The sequence below is a fragment of the Pogona vitticeps genome, chromosome 5, assembly GCF_051106095.1.
Source record: "Pogona vitticeps strain Pit_001003342236 chromosome 5, PviZW2.1, whole genome shotgun sequence".
Classification (NCBI taxonomy): Eukaryota; Metazoa; Chordata; class Lepidosauria; order Squamata; family Agamidae; genus Pogona; species Pogona vitticeps.
In genome coordinates, this window is record NC_135787.1 from 178,875 (window position 1) to 195,991 (window position 17,117).

At 57.1% G+C, this 17,117-nt stretch overlaps 1 protein-coding gene across 4 annotated transcripts in view; it reads left to right on the forward strand.

Annotated features, from left to right (window-relative positions):
- The window catches only part of LOXL3 (lysyl oxidase like 3), a 28,415-nt gene extending 12,198 nt beyond the window's left edge, over positions 1–16,217 (forward strand). For 2 of the 4 annotated variants that reach the window (XM_073002256.2, XM_073002251.2), the window contains exons 4-15: positions 1,084–1,295; positions 6,036–6,098; positions 6,351–6,594; positions 6,760–6,940; positions 7,891–8,045; positions 9,668–9,841; positions 10,482–10,641; positions 10,953–11,196; positions 11,372–11,487; positions 13,750–13,886; positions 15,432–15,543; positions 15,664–16,217. In XM_073002256.2, the coding sequence (XP_072858357.2) occupies positions 1,084–1,295; positions 6,036–6,098; positions 6,351–6,594; positions 6,760–6,940; positions 7,891–8,045; positions 9,668–9,841; positions 10,482–10,641; positions 10,953–11,196; positions 11,372–11,487; positions 13,750–13,886; positions 15,432–15,543; positions 15,664–15,737 (1,872 nt within the window). In that variant the 3' untranslated portion in view covers positions 15,738–16,217. Of the gene's footprint in view, positions 1–1,083; positions 1,296–6,035; positions 6,099–6,350; positions 6,595–6,759; positions 6,941–7,890; positions 8,046–9,667; positions 9,842–10,094; positions 10,251–10,481; positions 10,642–10,952; positions 11,197–11,371; positions 11,488–13,749; positions 13,887–15,431; positions 15,544–15,663 lie in introns of all 4 variants that reach the window. The other 2 variants (XM_073002252.2, XM_073002253.2) reach the window with 2 other exon arrangements.
- Positions 16,218–17,117: the final 900 nt, after the last annotated feature.

A 17,117-nucleotide genomic window follows, 5' to 3' on the forward strand; every position in this document is an offset into this window, starting at 1 on the left:
TTCCTGGGCAAGGTATTGGATCATATGGTGGCTTCTCAGCTCTGAGAGCTCCTGAAAGAGACGGTTTATCGAACTCCATTTCAATCTGACTTGAGGCCTGGTTATAGGCTGGAGGCCACTTTGGTCCCCTTGGTGGATAAGATACACGGGGAGCTGGACAAGGGGAATAGGCCCCTGCCGGTTCTGCTGGACCTCTCAACAGCTTTCGGTACCATCGACCGCGGTGTCCTCAACTATAAAGCCCTAAAGGGCTTAGGCCCAAGTTTTCTGAAGGACCACATCTCCTTTTATGAGCCAGCTGGGGCGTTAACAACCATCAAGAGAGGCCCTTCTCTCAGTCCCACCACCTTCACAGGTGCGTCTGATGGGGATATGAGAGAGAGCCTTCTCTGTGGCTACACCTAGACTATGGAACTCCCTCCCACTGGAGGGCCAGGCTGATCCCATCTTTGCTGTCTTTATACAAGCAGGAAAATATCTCTCTCTTCGGGTGAGTTTTCCCTCAGTAACCAGCTACCTGTGTGGGATTTTTAGACAAGATTGTTATGCATTACTGCTTTGACTGGATTGTTAGTACTACTTGTGTTTTCCATGTTTGTGTTTCCATCGCTCAGAGTAACATTTTAAAAATTGCTCTTCACCTTAATATTGCCTGTTAATGAATGTAAGATGCCTCCTTATTTACTGTTCATAATTTTTAAACATCGTCTTTTAATAGTGTTAACCACCTTTGTATACATAATAAGTATTGTCTTTCATTTTGGGTCCTTTTCAAGGAGAAAGGCAGGGCAAAAATATTTTAAATACTGTAAATAAATTGTTGGTTTTTCGCTTTCATTTTTCTTTCTTAATATGATCATCTGTCTTGGGTCTTATTGAGAAAAAATATGGGGTATGAATATGTTCAATAAATAATAAAATAAAAAAATAAATATTGCATAAGGAGAGGTGGGTGGTTTCCCGCTGGCTGAAGGAGATGGGGTTTCCTTCCCAGCCCCCAAAGCAGCCAGGCTTCTTCTGTGCGAGACCCCAAAGTGGGTCTGGGGTTCCTGCCAGGGACTGACCCTGCCTTGCCCTCTGCAGACCGAGCAGAACCAGGTGGAGGAGCTGCGCCTGCGGCCGGTGGTCTCCCACGCCCAGCGGGCCTTGCCGGTGACCGAAGGCATCGTGGAGGTGCGCTACAAGGGCGGCTGGGCCCAGATATGCGACGAGAACTGGGACAGCCGGAACAGCCACGTGGTCTGCGGCATGCTGGGCTTCCCTGCGGAGAAGAAGGTCAACCGCAACTTCTACAAGTGAGTGTGGCCGGCCCCGTGGCTGCGCCCGGAGTGGGGGAATGGGCTGGTGGCGGTGGTGGCCACGGGCAGGCAGGCGTCAGGGAGGGCAGGCAGAGGGACGGTGGAGGCTGGCAGGAGTGGGCATGGATGTGAAAGAGAGGGAGGATGAGGGAGGCCCTCAGGGTCACCCTGGCAGGCCCTTCGGCGGCCTGATCCCAACGGCCCAGGGAGGCTAAGATGTCCACCGCTTCCTTGAGCCCCGAGCACCTGGGCCACCCGCGGCCAGCTCGATCGGGTTTGAGAGGCAGCCCCCCTTCCCCCTTTGGCCAAGGCCTTCTGGACGTGCCAGGAGGCCTCGGAGGTGGGTGGCTGCCCAGTGCGCTTGGATGGGCTTGGAAGGCAGTGAGTGGGGCTGACTTGCCAAGAGCTTTTTCTGTGGCTTCCTTTTGCTCACCCAGCAAGGAGTGGACGCGAGAGGAGCTTTCAAAGGCACCTGGCAGAGGGATGCCCAGCTGGGTTGGCTCCCTGGTCCTCAGTGGCTGCCCAGGGCCGTTCCCTCCCCTGAGGAAGCTGTTGTTGACTTTCCTTCTCCAGGCGGTTCAAGCGAGCAGCCAAGGCGAGGAGGGGCCGGAGGAGGCCAGGGCCCCCGAAGAGGTAACGGGGCCGGGTGGCAGGCCCCCAGGTGCTTGGCAAAGAGCAGTGGGCTGCTGCCGGCCAGGCCTGCCTCCCTGCCCCTTCTCCCCGATGGGGCTGAGCTGCCTCACTCAGGCTGGATTTCTTGGCTGCAAATCCAGCAGGTGGAGAGGCAGAAACCCCATCCCCGAACCTCGCTTCACGCTCGCCTGGTTGGAGGGCATGGGGTCCAGGCCCGATCCGAGGGCTGCACTCACCTGCTTGGGGAAGGGGTGGTGCCCTGCTGGATGCCCTAGCTGTCTTGCGGAGCAAGGGTCCTGAAAGAGGGCCATTCTCCAACTCCCCAAGACCCTCAGGAGAGGGCAAGCAGAGGCTGCTTCTTGTCCGGCCAGCACAAGAAGATCTGGTAGGCTGAGCTTGGGAGATTCCTTCTGGCGAAGGGATCGTGACCGTTACCCATTTGGGTGGGCGGGAAATGGTGTAACGTGTTGCCATGGAAACAACAAAGACACTTGTGGTACCTTCAAGGCGGACAGATTTTGTTTGGCAGGTGCTTCCTTGGGTGCACAGAGTCCAAGCTGCCGGATGTGGTGCAGGCTGCCTCTCATCACAGAGTTTGGACAGAGGGAGGGGAGCCACCGGAAAAGATGGCTGGGTTATGAAAATGGCTCGTACACTTTCAGAGGGCTGGTGAACCTAAGCCTTCTATTGAGGGCGAGCCCAGACTCTCTGAAGGAGGGCAGCTTGCACTCCCTGGAGAATCCGAGCATCGTTAAGCTGGAAAGCTCTGCCAGCTCCACTCCGTAGCCTATGAAGTCACTTCCGGTTAGCCCAGTTCCCTTCCTACTTTGGGGTTTGAGACTGTGGTGACACGCCCACCACAGGCACGACACGCCCCCTGTGTGAGCGTGACATGCCCATTGTATGTGCCGGGGGGCCGGAGATCCATATCCGTGGCCCAGTTCCGGTAAGCCCACGGACCGGCACTGGGCTGTGGACCGGGACTTGACAACCCCTGGGCTAGATAATCGATTTTATCAATAGTGTGTTTGGGGGGGGGATGCCTTCTGTCATTCAGTCATGATTCTACAGCTTTCATTGAGCATTATATCTACCCGTTTCGCATGGTCTAAACTGCACCACACTGGCCTGGTGCGTTTGCCTGCAGAGCACAACAAGACCCAGTTCTTAGTGTTTTGGATGGCTTGTCCAAACTCGTTCCCAATAGCTTTTGTCACATATGGTTCCTTGGCATAGAATTTTTGCTTGGTGTTTTGCAGTGTTTCCTATAGATTCATCTATGCATGTATTTATTTATTTAATTTAAATACTACCGCTCTAGCAAACTGCTTCTCTGGGAGATATACAATGGAAATAAAAAACAAAAATTATATAAAACATATATTATATAAAAATTAACTACTATATGTATGAGCCAATGCAAATAATCTAAGTGACTCCGTTCTGGCCCGCCTCCATAATCCGAATGAGAGTGTATGTGCTTTGAACACACCAAGCACTTGGACCGCCAGAGAATATAGCGGTGAAACCTGATGACCAGAAAAAATCTGTTCACTTTGAAGGTGCAAAAGGCAGTTTGTTGTTTTTACTGGGGCAGAATAACTTGGCTCCATTCCAAGTAATTATTCTTGTCACTCATTGTGATTCAAAGGGGTTAATTCACTAGGTTGCTTATTCTATTACATGCTGCTTTCTGTTACATTTTAGGTACCATATATTTCCATGTATAAGATATTACTTTGCTCTAAAATATTTAGATTAAAATTTTAGTGTCATCTTATACACGGAGGTAAGCAGAGGGGTAGGGATCAAAGCGCTTTGATCCTTGCTTTCCCCCTCCACTTTTTGCAAGGGAAATGGAGGGGGAAAGCACTTTCTTTTGGAAGAAGAAAGTAGAGGGGAAAAGCAGGAATAGCTTTGATGAATCGCTTTGATGACTCCTGCTTTTCCCCTCCACTTTCTTCCAAAGAAAGAAATTCTGGGCTAGAAAAAGTGGAGGGGCGTCTTATACGTGGGGATGTATTATGCACAGAAAAATACGATATTCGATACATGCACACATCTAAAAACATATGCAAACAGCCTATATCTTTTTCATGGAGGAAATCCCCCCCCAACAGTAACATATTTGTTATGGGGAGAGTTTTTACTCATACGAAAGCATTGCCCACTTTGCCACACGCACACTATTAACAACGTGAGGAGTAAATGCCACTCTGTGCCACATGCGCCTTCCCACCGGTGGAAGGAAGCTGTGCCTCTCAGGGCCCTGGAGGAGAAAAGCCGTCCCTGCCAAGGAGGGGGATGAGGGACACGGAGACCCTTTTCAGGGTGAAGGCAGTGGAGGAGGAGGGACGTGGCCTGCCCTCATAGGACCCTGCCCATCCCCAGCCACGCGAGGGCTGCTTGGGGATCGCAGAAGGAGCAGCGTTGTGGGGCAGGGTTGATGCAGAGCGTCACTCGGTTTGTGTTTGCAGCCAGAGCGGGTGGGGGGGGAGGGGAGGGAGGGAAGCCAGGTGGGGACTGGCACCCTGGTGGGCCCTTGGAGGGATGGTTCCTGGAGAAGGAGCAGGAGAGTCAGAGTGGGACCAGGGAAGCACGGAGAGCCCACCTGGGACAAGAAAGGATGCCCTGGCACTACCCGGAGCCTTGATACTTTCCAGCCGTGGCCTAGAGTCCAGGCAGGCCGTTCCCCCCCCCCCACCCGTCTCAAGTGGAGCAGAAGAGAAACCCGAATGGTCCAGGGAAGTGAGCCGGGGCCCCTGGAAAGAGGCGGATGGAAATCTGGCAACGGCAGCTGCAGACAAAGCCGGCAGTGTGCGCCGTCCGGCCAGAGAAGGCTCAGCCATGAATCACCTGGGGGCAAGGCCACCCCCCCCCTTCGCTGTCTGAGAGCTCAGAAGACAGATATATCTTTGGTGGCTGAGCACCCACGTCCTGCCAGGGAGAGGCCTGGCTGTCTAGTGCCTGCCTGCGCCTGGCCGGGGGCCCTCGCCCCTCTTCCGGCCATTTCCCTCCCCACCCCCACCCCCACCCCCGGCAAGGAGCTGCTAAAGCACCCAGAACTTCTTCCGTTAGAGGAAGTGGGACTGGGATGTGATTTTCGGGTGGCCTCCGAGCGGGTTAATCCTTGGATAGGGAAAGAACAGGAAGGTTTCTCTTCCCCTCTTCCAGAAAACGAAGACTCCAAAGGTCATCTGTCTGGTGAAGCTATTGGCCAGTCAACCCAAGCTCGTGGCAGGAAGCCGTCCTTCGACCGGCCACTGACTGGCTTTGGGGCCTCTAGTTCTGTCCGGCCCAACATCACTGGCAGCAGGGGCTTGGCAGGGCCCTGAGCAGGCAGAGAAGGGTCTTTCCGGGCCATGGCGCTCCTTCCTTCCTTCCTTCCTTCCTTCCTTCCTTCCTTCCTTCCTTCCTTCCTTCCTTCCTTCCTGCCTGCCTGCCTGCCTGCCTGCCTGCCTGCCTGCCTGCCTGCCTGCCTGCCTGCCTGCCTGCCTGCCTGCCTGCTGGGCGCTCAGAACCTTCCTTGCACCAAGGGTGGCTCGGCCACCCACAAACCCTCCTTCCTCTGGAGGTTGCTTGTGAGCCACGTGCATGGCGTGGACTCCCCTGCCTTCGCCGCGTCCTCCTCCTCCAGAGGCAGCTGCCTGGCCGTGCACCTCTGCCAGCTGTGGCCAGGGAGAAAGCGGCTGGAAGGCAGCCCATGCCCAGCTTGGCTCTCCCGGGCATCCTCAGAGACAGCGCACTGGACTGCTGGGGAAGGGGTGGCTGCCCGATCCCAGGCAGGCAGGCAGGCAGGAAGGAGGGCCTCACACTCCTCTCTGTGTTAGAAAGCCATAGAAAGAGCGTGGGGGCGGTGGGGGGTGGCATCATCATAATCCTCCCCACTTGATGGCCCCTCAGTCTTGTGTCCTGGCGGAACGGATGCCAGGCTCGGTTCTGGGCAGTGGGGCTGCATGGCGCCGCAGAGACCCTTGGCCAAATCCATTCCACACCAAGGGGCGGGTTGGTCAGGGGAGGGGGGGGATTTGGCGCACGAGGCCTCGGGCCGCGGAGGGTGGCAGTCGGCGCCTTCACGCTGCTTGTCCTCTGTCTGTTTTCCAGGCGGGTTTCCAAGCCCCACCACCCCAAACCTAGACGCTGGGAGGACTTTAGGGGCAAGAAGAGGTAATGGGGTCTGGCAGGTGCCCTGTGCGTGGCCGAGGCCAGCCAGGCCCTGCCGGAGGTTGCGTGGCCACTCAGGGTGGCCGGGCTCGGCTTCTGGAGGAGAGGAGGCCTTGGCTGAGCCCCGTCCGGATCCAGAATGGCTGAGCACCCTCTGGGACGTGGTGGTGGCACCAGGCAAGGCGGTGGGCTCCCGCCGGTTTATGGCGATGGCCCTCCCTGAGGCTGGCCCTTCTTCCCCCCCCCCCCCAATAGGCTGTACCTGGAGCGCCAGCAGCCTGCCTACCGGCTGCACTCCGTGGCCTGCACGGGGACGGAGGTCCACCTTTCCATGTGCTCCTTTGAGTTCTACAAGGGGAACGCCACGGGGGCCTGTAAGGGGGGGATGCCGGCTGTGGTGAGCTGCGTGCCCGGGCCCCTCTTTGCCCCCGGCCAGGCCCAGAAGCAGAAGAGGAGGCGGCAGCAGCAGCAGCAGCAGCAGCAGCAGGACCAGCGGCAGGTGAGCAGACCCTGCTTGTGAGTAAGCCAGGTGCCCGGAGGGCCTTGCCCACCTTGCAGGTGCAGAGAAGGCCGCTCTGCCTCTTCTGGGGCGGGGGGAGAGCACAAAAGCTGGGCACGGGGGGAGAGTTTCCTGTGGGGCTGAGCCTTCTTACCTCTGCCCCAGCATCGTGTCCGTCTGAAGGGTGGGGCCGGGACCGGAGAGGGGCGCGTGGAGGTGCTGAAGAAGGGCGAGTGGGGCACCGTCTGTGACGACCGCTGGAACCTGGTCTCCGCCAGCGTCGTTTGCCGTGAGCTGGGCTTTGGGAGCGCCAAGGAGGCCCTGACGGGCGCGCGCATGGGCCAAGGTAGGTCGGCCACGGGGTGGGGAAACAGGGCCTGTGCAGGGCGACTCTCGAGGTCGCATCCTGCTCTAGTTCCTCAGTGCAGAAATGGTTCCTGCGGGACCGTTCCTGGCCGCCTGAAGGCGCAGAGTGGATTTATTGGGTTACCCACATCAGCAGGCGCAGGGCTAGGGCTGTCCTTCCGTTACTGATTGCCCTTTGCCTTCCATTATGTGCGACGACGGATGAGAGCCGTGTCCTTCTCTCCGTCTTGCCTCCCACCCAGTCCCCTCAAAACACTTCTCTTTCCTCGCCTGTTCAGGAGCGCTTGCTCCTTCATGCCCAGCGGGGAAGGGAGCCATCAGAGCAGAGAAGCTGGGAAAGGGAGAAAAGAAAAGAAAAAAGCGAGGGGACAGTGTGGAGAAGAGAACTTCCCAACGGCCAGAGCAGCCCATGGAGCCCATGGAGGAGGTGGGGAGCACTCCAAGGCTGGAGACCCTCCAGAGAAAATTTAGACGTCCCTCCCTCCGATCTGCTTTGAATGGGATTCCTGCCCTTGAGCAGGGGGTCGGGCCCCGTGGCCTTAGACGCCCCTTCCAGCTCCAGGATTCTATGAAATAAAACAAAGGAAGAGTGACAGGTTTCTAAACCACTCAGAAGCCATTTCCACGTATGAAGTAGAACAGAAGTGGCCAGCGTACTTAATTAAAATAAGTACTTATGGTGGAAATAAGAAGGACATGCTTAGTAGCATCAGCATCAGAAGGTTAAATGCCTCTTTTTTAGCACTGCTAGAAAGTTACCCCCCCCCACATTCCACAAAAAAGCCCCACCCAACGGCCCGGGTGCAGCCGCTGGCCATAGTTTTGGGCATGTGGGACATCCCCTCCCAGCGATGGTGCCAGGCAGGGAGGGGCGGCTTTGAAGGGGGTGGGCTGGGGTGGGGGTCCTGCTCATTGCCCTCTGTCCGGCAGGCATGGGTGCAATCCACATGAACGAGGTGCAGTGCCTGGGCCCTGAGAAGTCCCTCTGGAGTTGCCCGCACAAGAACATCACCCGGGAGGACTGCAAGCACTCAGAGGATGCCGGCGTCCGCTGCAACATCCCTTACATGGGCTATGAGACCACGGTGAGCCCCGGGTGAGGCACTCCCTGGAGGGGGGGGCGGGTGGGGGGGCAGGTGGGGGATCCATCAGTCCTGCCCTCTTCCTTTCCCCTCCCCAGAGGTGGAAGGCCCAGGGGCAGATCCAGAGGCCCCCACCCTGGCGGTTCCCCCCCCCCGCCCAGTGGGGCCATACTCCTTCCTGCCTACCCTAGGTGTACTGCTGCCACCTTTTGAGACAGGATCTGCCCCTCCCACCCCATTGCAAAGCGGCCCTGGGCCTCCCCGTCCACCCCCAGCCCCAAATCCATCGGCTGCCTCACTGCTTCCAGCCAGGCGAGGGGAGGGGGCGAGGACTTCTCTCTCAGAGGCACCCCACAGCCAAGAGCGGTGGGTCTGGCATGAGTGGGTTCTGGCCTCCAGCACCTCTTGCAGTCCACTGCTTTCGGGGGGGGGGGGGACATTTTTACTGGCTCTTTTGGGAAGCAGAGAGGGAGTGTGTGTGTGCGTGCATGTGCGTTTGTGGTGCGTGTGCATGTGCGTCTAGTCAGTGAGGCAGGTCTTCCCAGCTTGGAGCAAAATGAATGTCAGCCAGACTGAGTGAATGCCAAGGGGAGAGCTTGGGCATGGCCAGTGACGTCAATGTCTGGAACAAGTAGCTTTTTAAGCAAGGTGACGGTAGTGATGCTACATGTCAAGAATAACATAAGGAGTCTGAAAATGAGCACTTCAAAGATTTAAGAAGTATTGTTTTTTCTAATTCCTTCACTATATTATCTTTATGGTAGATGAAGTGAGGCAGGACAGTTGTGGGGGGAGGATTTGGCAAAGGGGGGGGTCCTAATAGGCATGAAGACAAGAGAAGAAGGAGTCAAAGACAAACGGCAGCCAGCCCGTGAAGAGGAGCAGGATGATTCGGTGTGGCAAAGCAAGGAGGCGGTCCTTAAGCTAGCTGGGACCCAAGCTGTTTAGGGCTTTATTGGTTTAGACCAGCACTTTGGATTGTGCCCAGAAACCAACTGGTAAGGAGTGGAGCTGGCTGCAACAGGGGAGTTACGTCACCCCTGACATCCGCCCTGGCCAGCAATCCGGCTGCTGCGTTTTGGACCCACTGAAGTTTCTTGACACTTTCTGACCGCAGTCCCACATAGAGCGTGTTGCCGTCATCCAGCTGGCAAATAACGACGGTATGTGTCACTGTGGCCTCTGCAGGAACAGGCGCAGCTGGCACACTCGTTTCAAGGGTGCAAAAGCACTCTTGGAAAAACCCCAAAACCTGGGTGTCCAGAGGAATTGAGGAGGATGCCCAAGGTGTGAGCCTGAGTTTTCAGAGGGGGGGTGTAACCCCAACCAGCACAAGCGGCATTATGTCTTCCTTGATCTGCCTTTCGGCTGGCCAGGAGCTCCTCTGTCTTGTCTGGATTAAGTTTCGGTTCATTCACTCCATGCCATGTATCATGGACATCAAAACTGGAGGGACCATCTTGACCTGGGGAGGAATTTGGCAGCCCTCCCCTTTCACACACCCCAGAAAGAGGGCTCGACACTCAGGCAGCCCCGAACAGGGAGACCAAAGGACCCCCCCCAGCTGAGTTCCTCCCCTCCACTGACTTGGCTTCTCTCCCCCCCCCGCCCCTGTTTCTCCACAGATCCGCTTGAGTGGGGGCCGCAGTCGCTCTGAGGGGCGGGTCGAAGTGGCTTTAGGGGCTGGGAGCAATGGGGCCCACACGTGGGGCTTGATTTGCGGAGAAGGCTGGGGCACCCTGGAAGCCGCGGTGGCTTGCCGCCAGCTGGGGCTGGGGTTTGCCAACCACGGCTTGCAAGTAGGTAGTGGCTCCGAGTCGCTGTGGCCACGGCTTGCTCCGCTTTTCTGCTCTGCTCACCACCCAGCTGGGCTTCACCAACAACACCCACTGCAGCCGCTGAATGTGCTACTTCTGGTCATGCCGCAGCCGCCGCCCCCCTCTGGGGGGGCTCACCCCATCGGGCAGCTCTGGCCGAGGCAGGGGAACGCATGGCCAAGCGAGGGGGTGGGGGTGACGCCTGCATGCTCACTGCCCCGGGGCTTCTCCACAGATTCGCCTGGTCGGTGGCCGAACGGCCTTTGAGGGCCGGGTGGAAGTGAAAGCCTCCGGCCGGTGGGGCACCGTGTGCAGCATGGGCTGGAGCACCACGGAAGCCATGGTCGCCTGTCGTCAGCTGGGCCTGGGCTATGCCATGCATGCCGTGACGGTAGGTGGAGGGCCGAGAGGGGTCGCCAGCCGGCCAGGAGAAGAGGGCGGGTGGGCGGGCTGGGAAGGGGCAGCTGTGCTGGGAAGAGCAGTGGTAGGACGCGCACGCCTGCATGCCTGCATGGGCCCACATAGGGCGCAGGGTGGTGGGAGGGGGCTTGGCACAGGGCGGTTTGAGGGGGCAAGCTGTCCTGGTGTCCCAGTCACTTGTCTATTGTGCCATCTCTCCAAGGAAACATGGTACTGGGATGCCAGCAATGTGACCGAGATGGTGCTGAGCGGCGTGAAGTGTGCGGGCCACGAGATGACGCTGAGCCACTGCCAGCACCACAGCACAGTCAGCTGCCAGAAGACGGGCACTCGCTTTGCAGCTGGCGTCATCTGCTCTGAGAGTGAGAGGAGCAAGGGGGTGATCTGGGGCCGGGGGGGGGAAGGAGGGGGAGGGGAAGTGGAAGGCAGAGCGGGGCACCCCCTCTTTAATCAGCTAGCACCCAGCATCTAGCAGCAAGCCTCGGAAGGCACTTCCGTATGAGGAGGAGGCCAGAGGGGGCTGCAGGACCAGGGCGGTGCAAGAGACAGGTTCCCGGTTGGGCTTCTCCTCCCCCTGCCTAGGAACCCATGGCTGGTCCTTCCCTCTCTGCTCTGGGGCAGCTGCTGTGCCCTCCTCCCCACACCGGCCATCCTCTTCCTCATCTCCTTGCAGCTGCCTCAGATCTGCTCCTCCATGCACCACTGGTGCAGGAGACGGCCTACATCGAGGACCGCCCTCTACACATGCTCTACTGTGCTGCGGAGGAGAACTGCCTCTCCAGCAGTGCCCGCAATGCCAACTGGCCCTATGGACACCGCCGCCTCCTGCGCTTCTCCTCCCAGATCCACAATAATGGCCGAGCGGACTTCCGTCCCAAGGCAGGACGCCACTCCTGGGTCTGGCATGAATGCCACGGGTAAGGGGTAGCTGGCCTGGGTAGCCCTGGCTTTTGAGGGCATGCTGGTCTAGGAAGTACAGGGGGTCCCTGGCCACTGAGACCGTCCCTCCCTCTCAGCCCCCAAACCTTTTCCCCTGCTTTTTGGCTCCTTCCCTCCATTGCCATTCACTGCCCATGGCTTCTCACCCAACAGGCACTACCACAGCATGGACATCTTCACCTACTATGACCTCCTGACATCAAATGGCACCAAGGTAGCCGAGGGGCACAAGGCCAGCTTTTGCCTGGAGGACACGGAGTGTGAAGAAGGTCAGTGTGACTTCACAAAAGGCTCGGGGAGGACGCCAAAACCAAGAGAGAGAGAGAGAGAGAGAGAGAGACATGTACAGGAAGTGGAAAGAAGGCCAGGCCAAAGGATAAGTACAGACAAGGAGCAAGGAGATGCAGGGATAGCCTCAGGAGGGAAAAAACAGAGAATGAGCTGAGGTTAACTAGGGACACTAAAAGCAACAAAAAAGCATTCTTCAGGTATGTGAGTCGCAAACGACGAAGCAAAGACAGAGTGGCATGACTTTGCAGTGGAGATGGAAAAATGATAACAGATAAAGAAAAGGCAGAGGGACTCAATTACTAATTTAATTCTGTCTTTTTGCATAAGATAGATGATGAACTTCCAAACAAATTGGAAGTGAAAGGGAGGGGGCAGGATTGCAGCTGGAAATGGATAAACAAATAGTCAAGGAATATCTTACCACCTTGAATGAGTTCAAATCTCCCAAGGTTGGATGAAGTGCATCTGAGAGTACAGAAGGAACTGGCTGAAAAACTCTCAGCCGTCCTGAGTAGACGCTGTCTAGGGGGGCGGGGTAGAAATCTAATAAATAAATAAATAAAACCACTATCCCTTATATTTTGGAAATCGTGGAAAACGGGTGAGGTGCCAGGAGACTGGAGGAGGGCCAATGTGGTCCCTATCTTCAAAAAGGGCAAAAGAGAGGAACCTGGGAACTATAGGCCAGTCAGCCTGATATCAATCCCAGACAAAATTCGGGAACAGATAGTGAAGCGGTCCTTGTGCAAGCACCTAGAAAACAAGGCAGTAATGACTAGAACCCTACATGGATTTGTGAAGAACAAATCCTGCCAAACTCATTTGATCTTGTTTCTTGATCAGGTCACCTCCCTGATAGACAGAGGGAATGCTGTAGACGTAGTACAGTATATCTTGACTTCAAGAAAGCTTTTGACAAAGTGCCCCATGAGATCCTGATTAGCAAACTAATTAGGTGTGGGCTGGATAGATCAAGTGTCAGGTGGATACACAGTTGGCTACAGAATCGTATTCAGAGGGTGATGATTAATGAGTCACAAATGGGGTACCCCAAGGCTCAGTCCTGGAACCTGGAATTTTTATTAATGGCTTGAATGAGGGAATGCTTGTCAAATTTGCAGATGATACCAAATTGGGTGGACTAGCAAATACTCTAGAAGACAGAAACAAAATTCAAAATGACCTTGATAGGATGGAGCACTGGGCCAAAAACAACAGCATGCAATTCAACGGGGATAAGTGCAAAGCTCTGCACCTTGGAAAAAGAAGCCAATTGCACATTTACAAGATGGGGGATCCCTGGCTCAGCAAAACTAAGAGCGAGAAGGATCTTGGAATTGTAGATCACAAGCTAAATATGAGCCAACAGTGTGATGTGGCTACATAAAAGGCAAATGCTATTTCAGGCTGCATTAATAGAAATACAGTTTCCAAATCCCACAAGGTGCTAGTCCCCCCTCTATTCAGCACTGGTTAGGCCTCAACTTGAGTATTATGTCCAGTCCTGGACACCACACTTCAAGAAGGATGCTGACAAATTGGAACCAGTTCAGAGGGCAACAAGGATGATCAGGGGCTCGGAAACCGAGCCCTATGAGGGAAGAATGAAAAAACTAGGTATGTTTAGCCTTAAGAGAAGAAGACAGAAGGAAGATAGGATAACACTTTTCAAACATTTGAAAGGCTGTCATACAAAGGAGGGGCAGGATCTGTTCTCGATCACCCCAGAGTGCAGGACAGGCAACAATGGGCTCAAGGAGATTTCATTTGAATATCAGGAAAAACTTCCTGTTAAGAGCAGTACGACAGTGGAACCCGTTACCCCAGGAGCTGGTGACTGCTTCAGCACTGGAGGCATTGAAGAAAAAGATCATCACCTGGCAAGATATGCTTTGTTGGTATTCCTGCATTGAGCAGGGGGTTGGACTTGATGGCCTTATAGGCCCCTTCCAACTTCACTTTTCTATTATTTTTATGAAGGTGGGAGCGTCCGGGCATCCATCCTAGGGTGCCAGATGGGCCTCCAGGAGAGAAGGGAGATTTTGAGAAGAAGGAGCCGAAAGGCCTGGCCCCGAGACCCTGGATCCTGCCCAATTGCGCAGGAAGGCGATCCCCCCCCCTTGCACCTGCGGGGCGCATACACCCGCAGCTATAGACTCAGCAGTCCTGGGACAGAACGACCGGGAGCTCTTCCAGAAATCTGGGTTCATGACCCATTTGTCTCCCCTCCTTTTGGGCAGATGTGAGCAAGCGCTACGAGTGTGCGAACTTTGGGGAGCAGGGCATCACGGTGGGTTGCTGGGACCTCTATCGTCACGACATTGACTGCCAGTGGATTGACATCACGGACGTCAAGGCTGGGAACTACATCTTGCAGGTGAGCCACGGGGGGGGGGGGGCGGTTGCTGAGAGGCGGAGGGCCAGAGGCCCCTTCTCCCCTCTGCCCCAGTTTGGTAAGGAGAGAGGAAAGGAAAACACGGTGCATTGCTGGGGACGCCGATTTCCCAGCATGGTCTTTCCTGCTTCTTTATCTCAGCCTCAGGAGGTGCAAAGGGCCATGAAGAGCCTGTGTCATCATCACAATCATCCTCATCACTTGTGCAGTCTCTCTTAAGCAAGGCAGGAGGGGGAGGGGGGTTAAGGGGTATCCAGAAACAGGTGCCCAGCCAGGGAACCCCCGAGAGCAAGAGGGAGAGATTTCTCTTTGCCTCTGAAAATGTCCCCGAGTGCTCAGCAGGACCATCTGTCTGGCAACGTGGTCTTTACCGAAATTCAGGCCTTTTCGGGGAGGGCCTTTTAGCCATCACACCCCAGTGTGTCACCCTCCCTGAATCCTGCTTCTCCAGAGCGAGGACACAGTGGGCATGCGACCCACAGGAAACCACGCTTAGCCAGAACTGCCCCAGCGCCTCGGGGACTCCCCTGGCCATTCATGGGCACTGAAGCGACCAACATGACTTTGACCCAACTCCGGGAGGCAGTGGAAGACAGGAGGGCCTGGCGTGTGCTCTGGTCCATGGGGGTCACGAAGAGTCGGGCACGACTGAAGGACTAAATGACGACGGCAGCAGGCAGCAAACAGTAAAGCTAAACGGTGCCGGCTAGACACACAGGAAATCCAGACTTCACTGGCCAAGGCCTCACCGCCAGGAAAAGCAACAGGAACTGAAACAGAAAGCCAAGGCATGAGCTATGATGTGAGGCCCTTTGCGCCTGAGCCCTTGCGCAGGCCGGGTGGTACCCAGGGACAGACTACTGTAAAGGCCGTCCCTGCCAGACCTCTCAGGCACTTTGGTCTGCCTGCTGGGGCACAGAATTCTAGAAGAGTGAAGTTGGAAGGGGGGCCTGGAAGGCTGGCTGGTCCAATCCACCCCCCCCCCCGCTTGAGACAGGGATCCAAACCCAAGGAGATCTCAGGCCCTACGCCCGGTTCTGGCCCCACGCCCGGTGAAAGGAATGGGTAGAAGCACAGCGGGTGCTCCTGCCACCCTCAGGGAGGGAGGGCCGGCTCATGGGATATGGCAGCTGCCTTAGGGTGGGTGGGCGGTCTTGGGGGGGGCAGAAGCAGAAAGGGTGCAAAGAGGGCAGCCACCACCCAGCTTGGCCCCAGGGTGGTTGGAGCTGGGCTCTTTCTGGCCTCGCTCTTTGGCGTACCTGGCTTTTCTCCCACAGAAGGGCATGGAAAGAAGTGGAAATTTGTGCAACAAAGCAGAGGCCTTGCGGTGGGGGGGGGGGGAGGAAAAATGAGGAGGTCTTATGGGCTGAAGCCTCGCTGGGGAGAGAAAACACCCAATCGCCTTTCTTTACGTTCTGCACAGGATGGGGTGGAGGACGTGCAGCCACCGGGGGGGGGCCTCCGAGGGTGTGTGTGTGTGTGGGGGGGGCCACAGGGCTGTTCCCTCACTCGGTCCCCGATCTCTAGGTGGTGATCAACCCCCGATACGAAGTGGCCGAGAGCGACTTCACCAACAACGCCATGAAGTGCAACTGCAAGTACGACGGCCACCGGATCTGGGTGCACAGCTGCCACATCGGTACTGCCTGGCTGGGTCACGGCCGTGGAGGGAGGGACGCTTGAGCGGGGCGGAGGGGGGGGCTGCAGAGGCCCCCTCTGGGGTGGGGAGGGGCCTTCACAGCCTCCTTTGTTCTCACAGGTGATGCCCTCAGCGAGGAGGCCAACCGGCGCTTTGAACAATACCCTGGACAGCTCAACAACCAGATTGTGTAGCAGCCCAGCCCAAGCCCAGCCCCACCCCCCCCAGCCGACTCCGGCCCACGGGAGCGGCTGCCTGTGGTGGTGACCTGCACACCCATGGGCAGAAGAGGTGGGTGGGGCTGGTGCCCCACGTCCGAGGCCGAGACGAGAGAGCAGCTCCCCTGCAAAGAGGCCATTTCATTGGGGGGGGGAGAGACGGCCACAGACCCCCCCCCCGTGGCTTGCCATCTCACAGCTGCGGTCTTCCTCCTGCCCACAAGGAGGAGGAGGAGCAGCAACAGCTGGCAGGAGACCCAAACCCAGCCTGGCCCCTCTGTGGGTGGGAGGCCGAGGGTCAAGGGAAGGCTGCCCTGGACCACAAGCCCCCCCCCACGCCCCTCTGCCTCTTGCTCTTCCACAACTTCCTCTGGTGCTCAAGCCATGGCTGGGGAAGGACTCAGGACCAAGGGCGAGGCCGCGTCATTCATAAAGTCAAAACTTCCTTTATCCAGACCTGCCGCCCGGCTGTGTTTCTATGAGGTTGGGCTCGGGGTGGGTCTCGGTCCTCAGGCACCCCTCCCACCTTCTCCGGATCATGGCCAGCTGGGCCTGGACAGCTGGGTCAGCCCCATTCTACCCATCCGGGCACCCTGGGTAGCCCGTCTTCCCTGCTGCCACCCAGCTGGGGCACCAGGAGGCCCACCTGGCAAGCCACAGCGGGGTCAGTGGGGCTCCAAAATGGGGCGCAGGTGCCAACGTCAGCTCGCCTCAGAGGGCAAGGCTGCCAAGGGGGAGAAGTCAAGCAAAAGGGATGCATTCAGACCCACCGCTCTCCTAGTCCAGCAGAGCCCCGTGAGAAAGGCTACCTGGCCCCATGCTCACCTGAGCACCCAATGCTCCCCCACCTGAGCCCGGATTTCTTCCACGGCAGGCAGTGAAGGAGAGGCCTCTCTGGGCAGCCAGCAGTGGGGGAGATCCCTCCGCGTCCCCTATCTGCAGCCAACCTCTCAAAACGAACAGGCCCCCAAAGCGACCACCTGCTCCCTTGCTGGCTTTAAGGGGCTGAGCTGGAGAGCTGGCCAAGCACTCCTCCCAGGGACTGCAAGCGGGTGTGGGTGTGTCTCAGGGGTGTTTTGGGGGGAGGGGAGAGGCACATGACAACATGTCCTGTGGGGGACAAGCCAGCGGATCCGGCCCAGAGTAACTGGCCTTGAAGCTGGCTCAGAAGAGAGGGAGCAAATACAGGCTCCCCAGGCAGACGGGCTGGTGAGGCAGAGGGACAGCTGTGTTGGGGAGATGCTGCCATTGCACTCCCCACCCCCACCCCGCCACCACCCGCTTGGCCAAGCACCGATCACCCTCCCTCCCTGGAGAAAGGTGACATCAAGCAGCAGCTCACTAAGCACCCAGGGA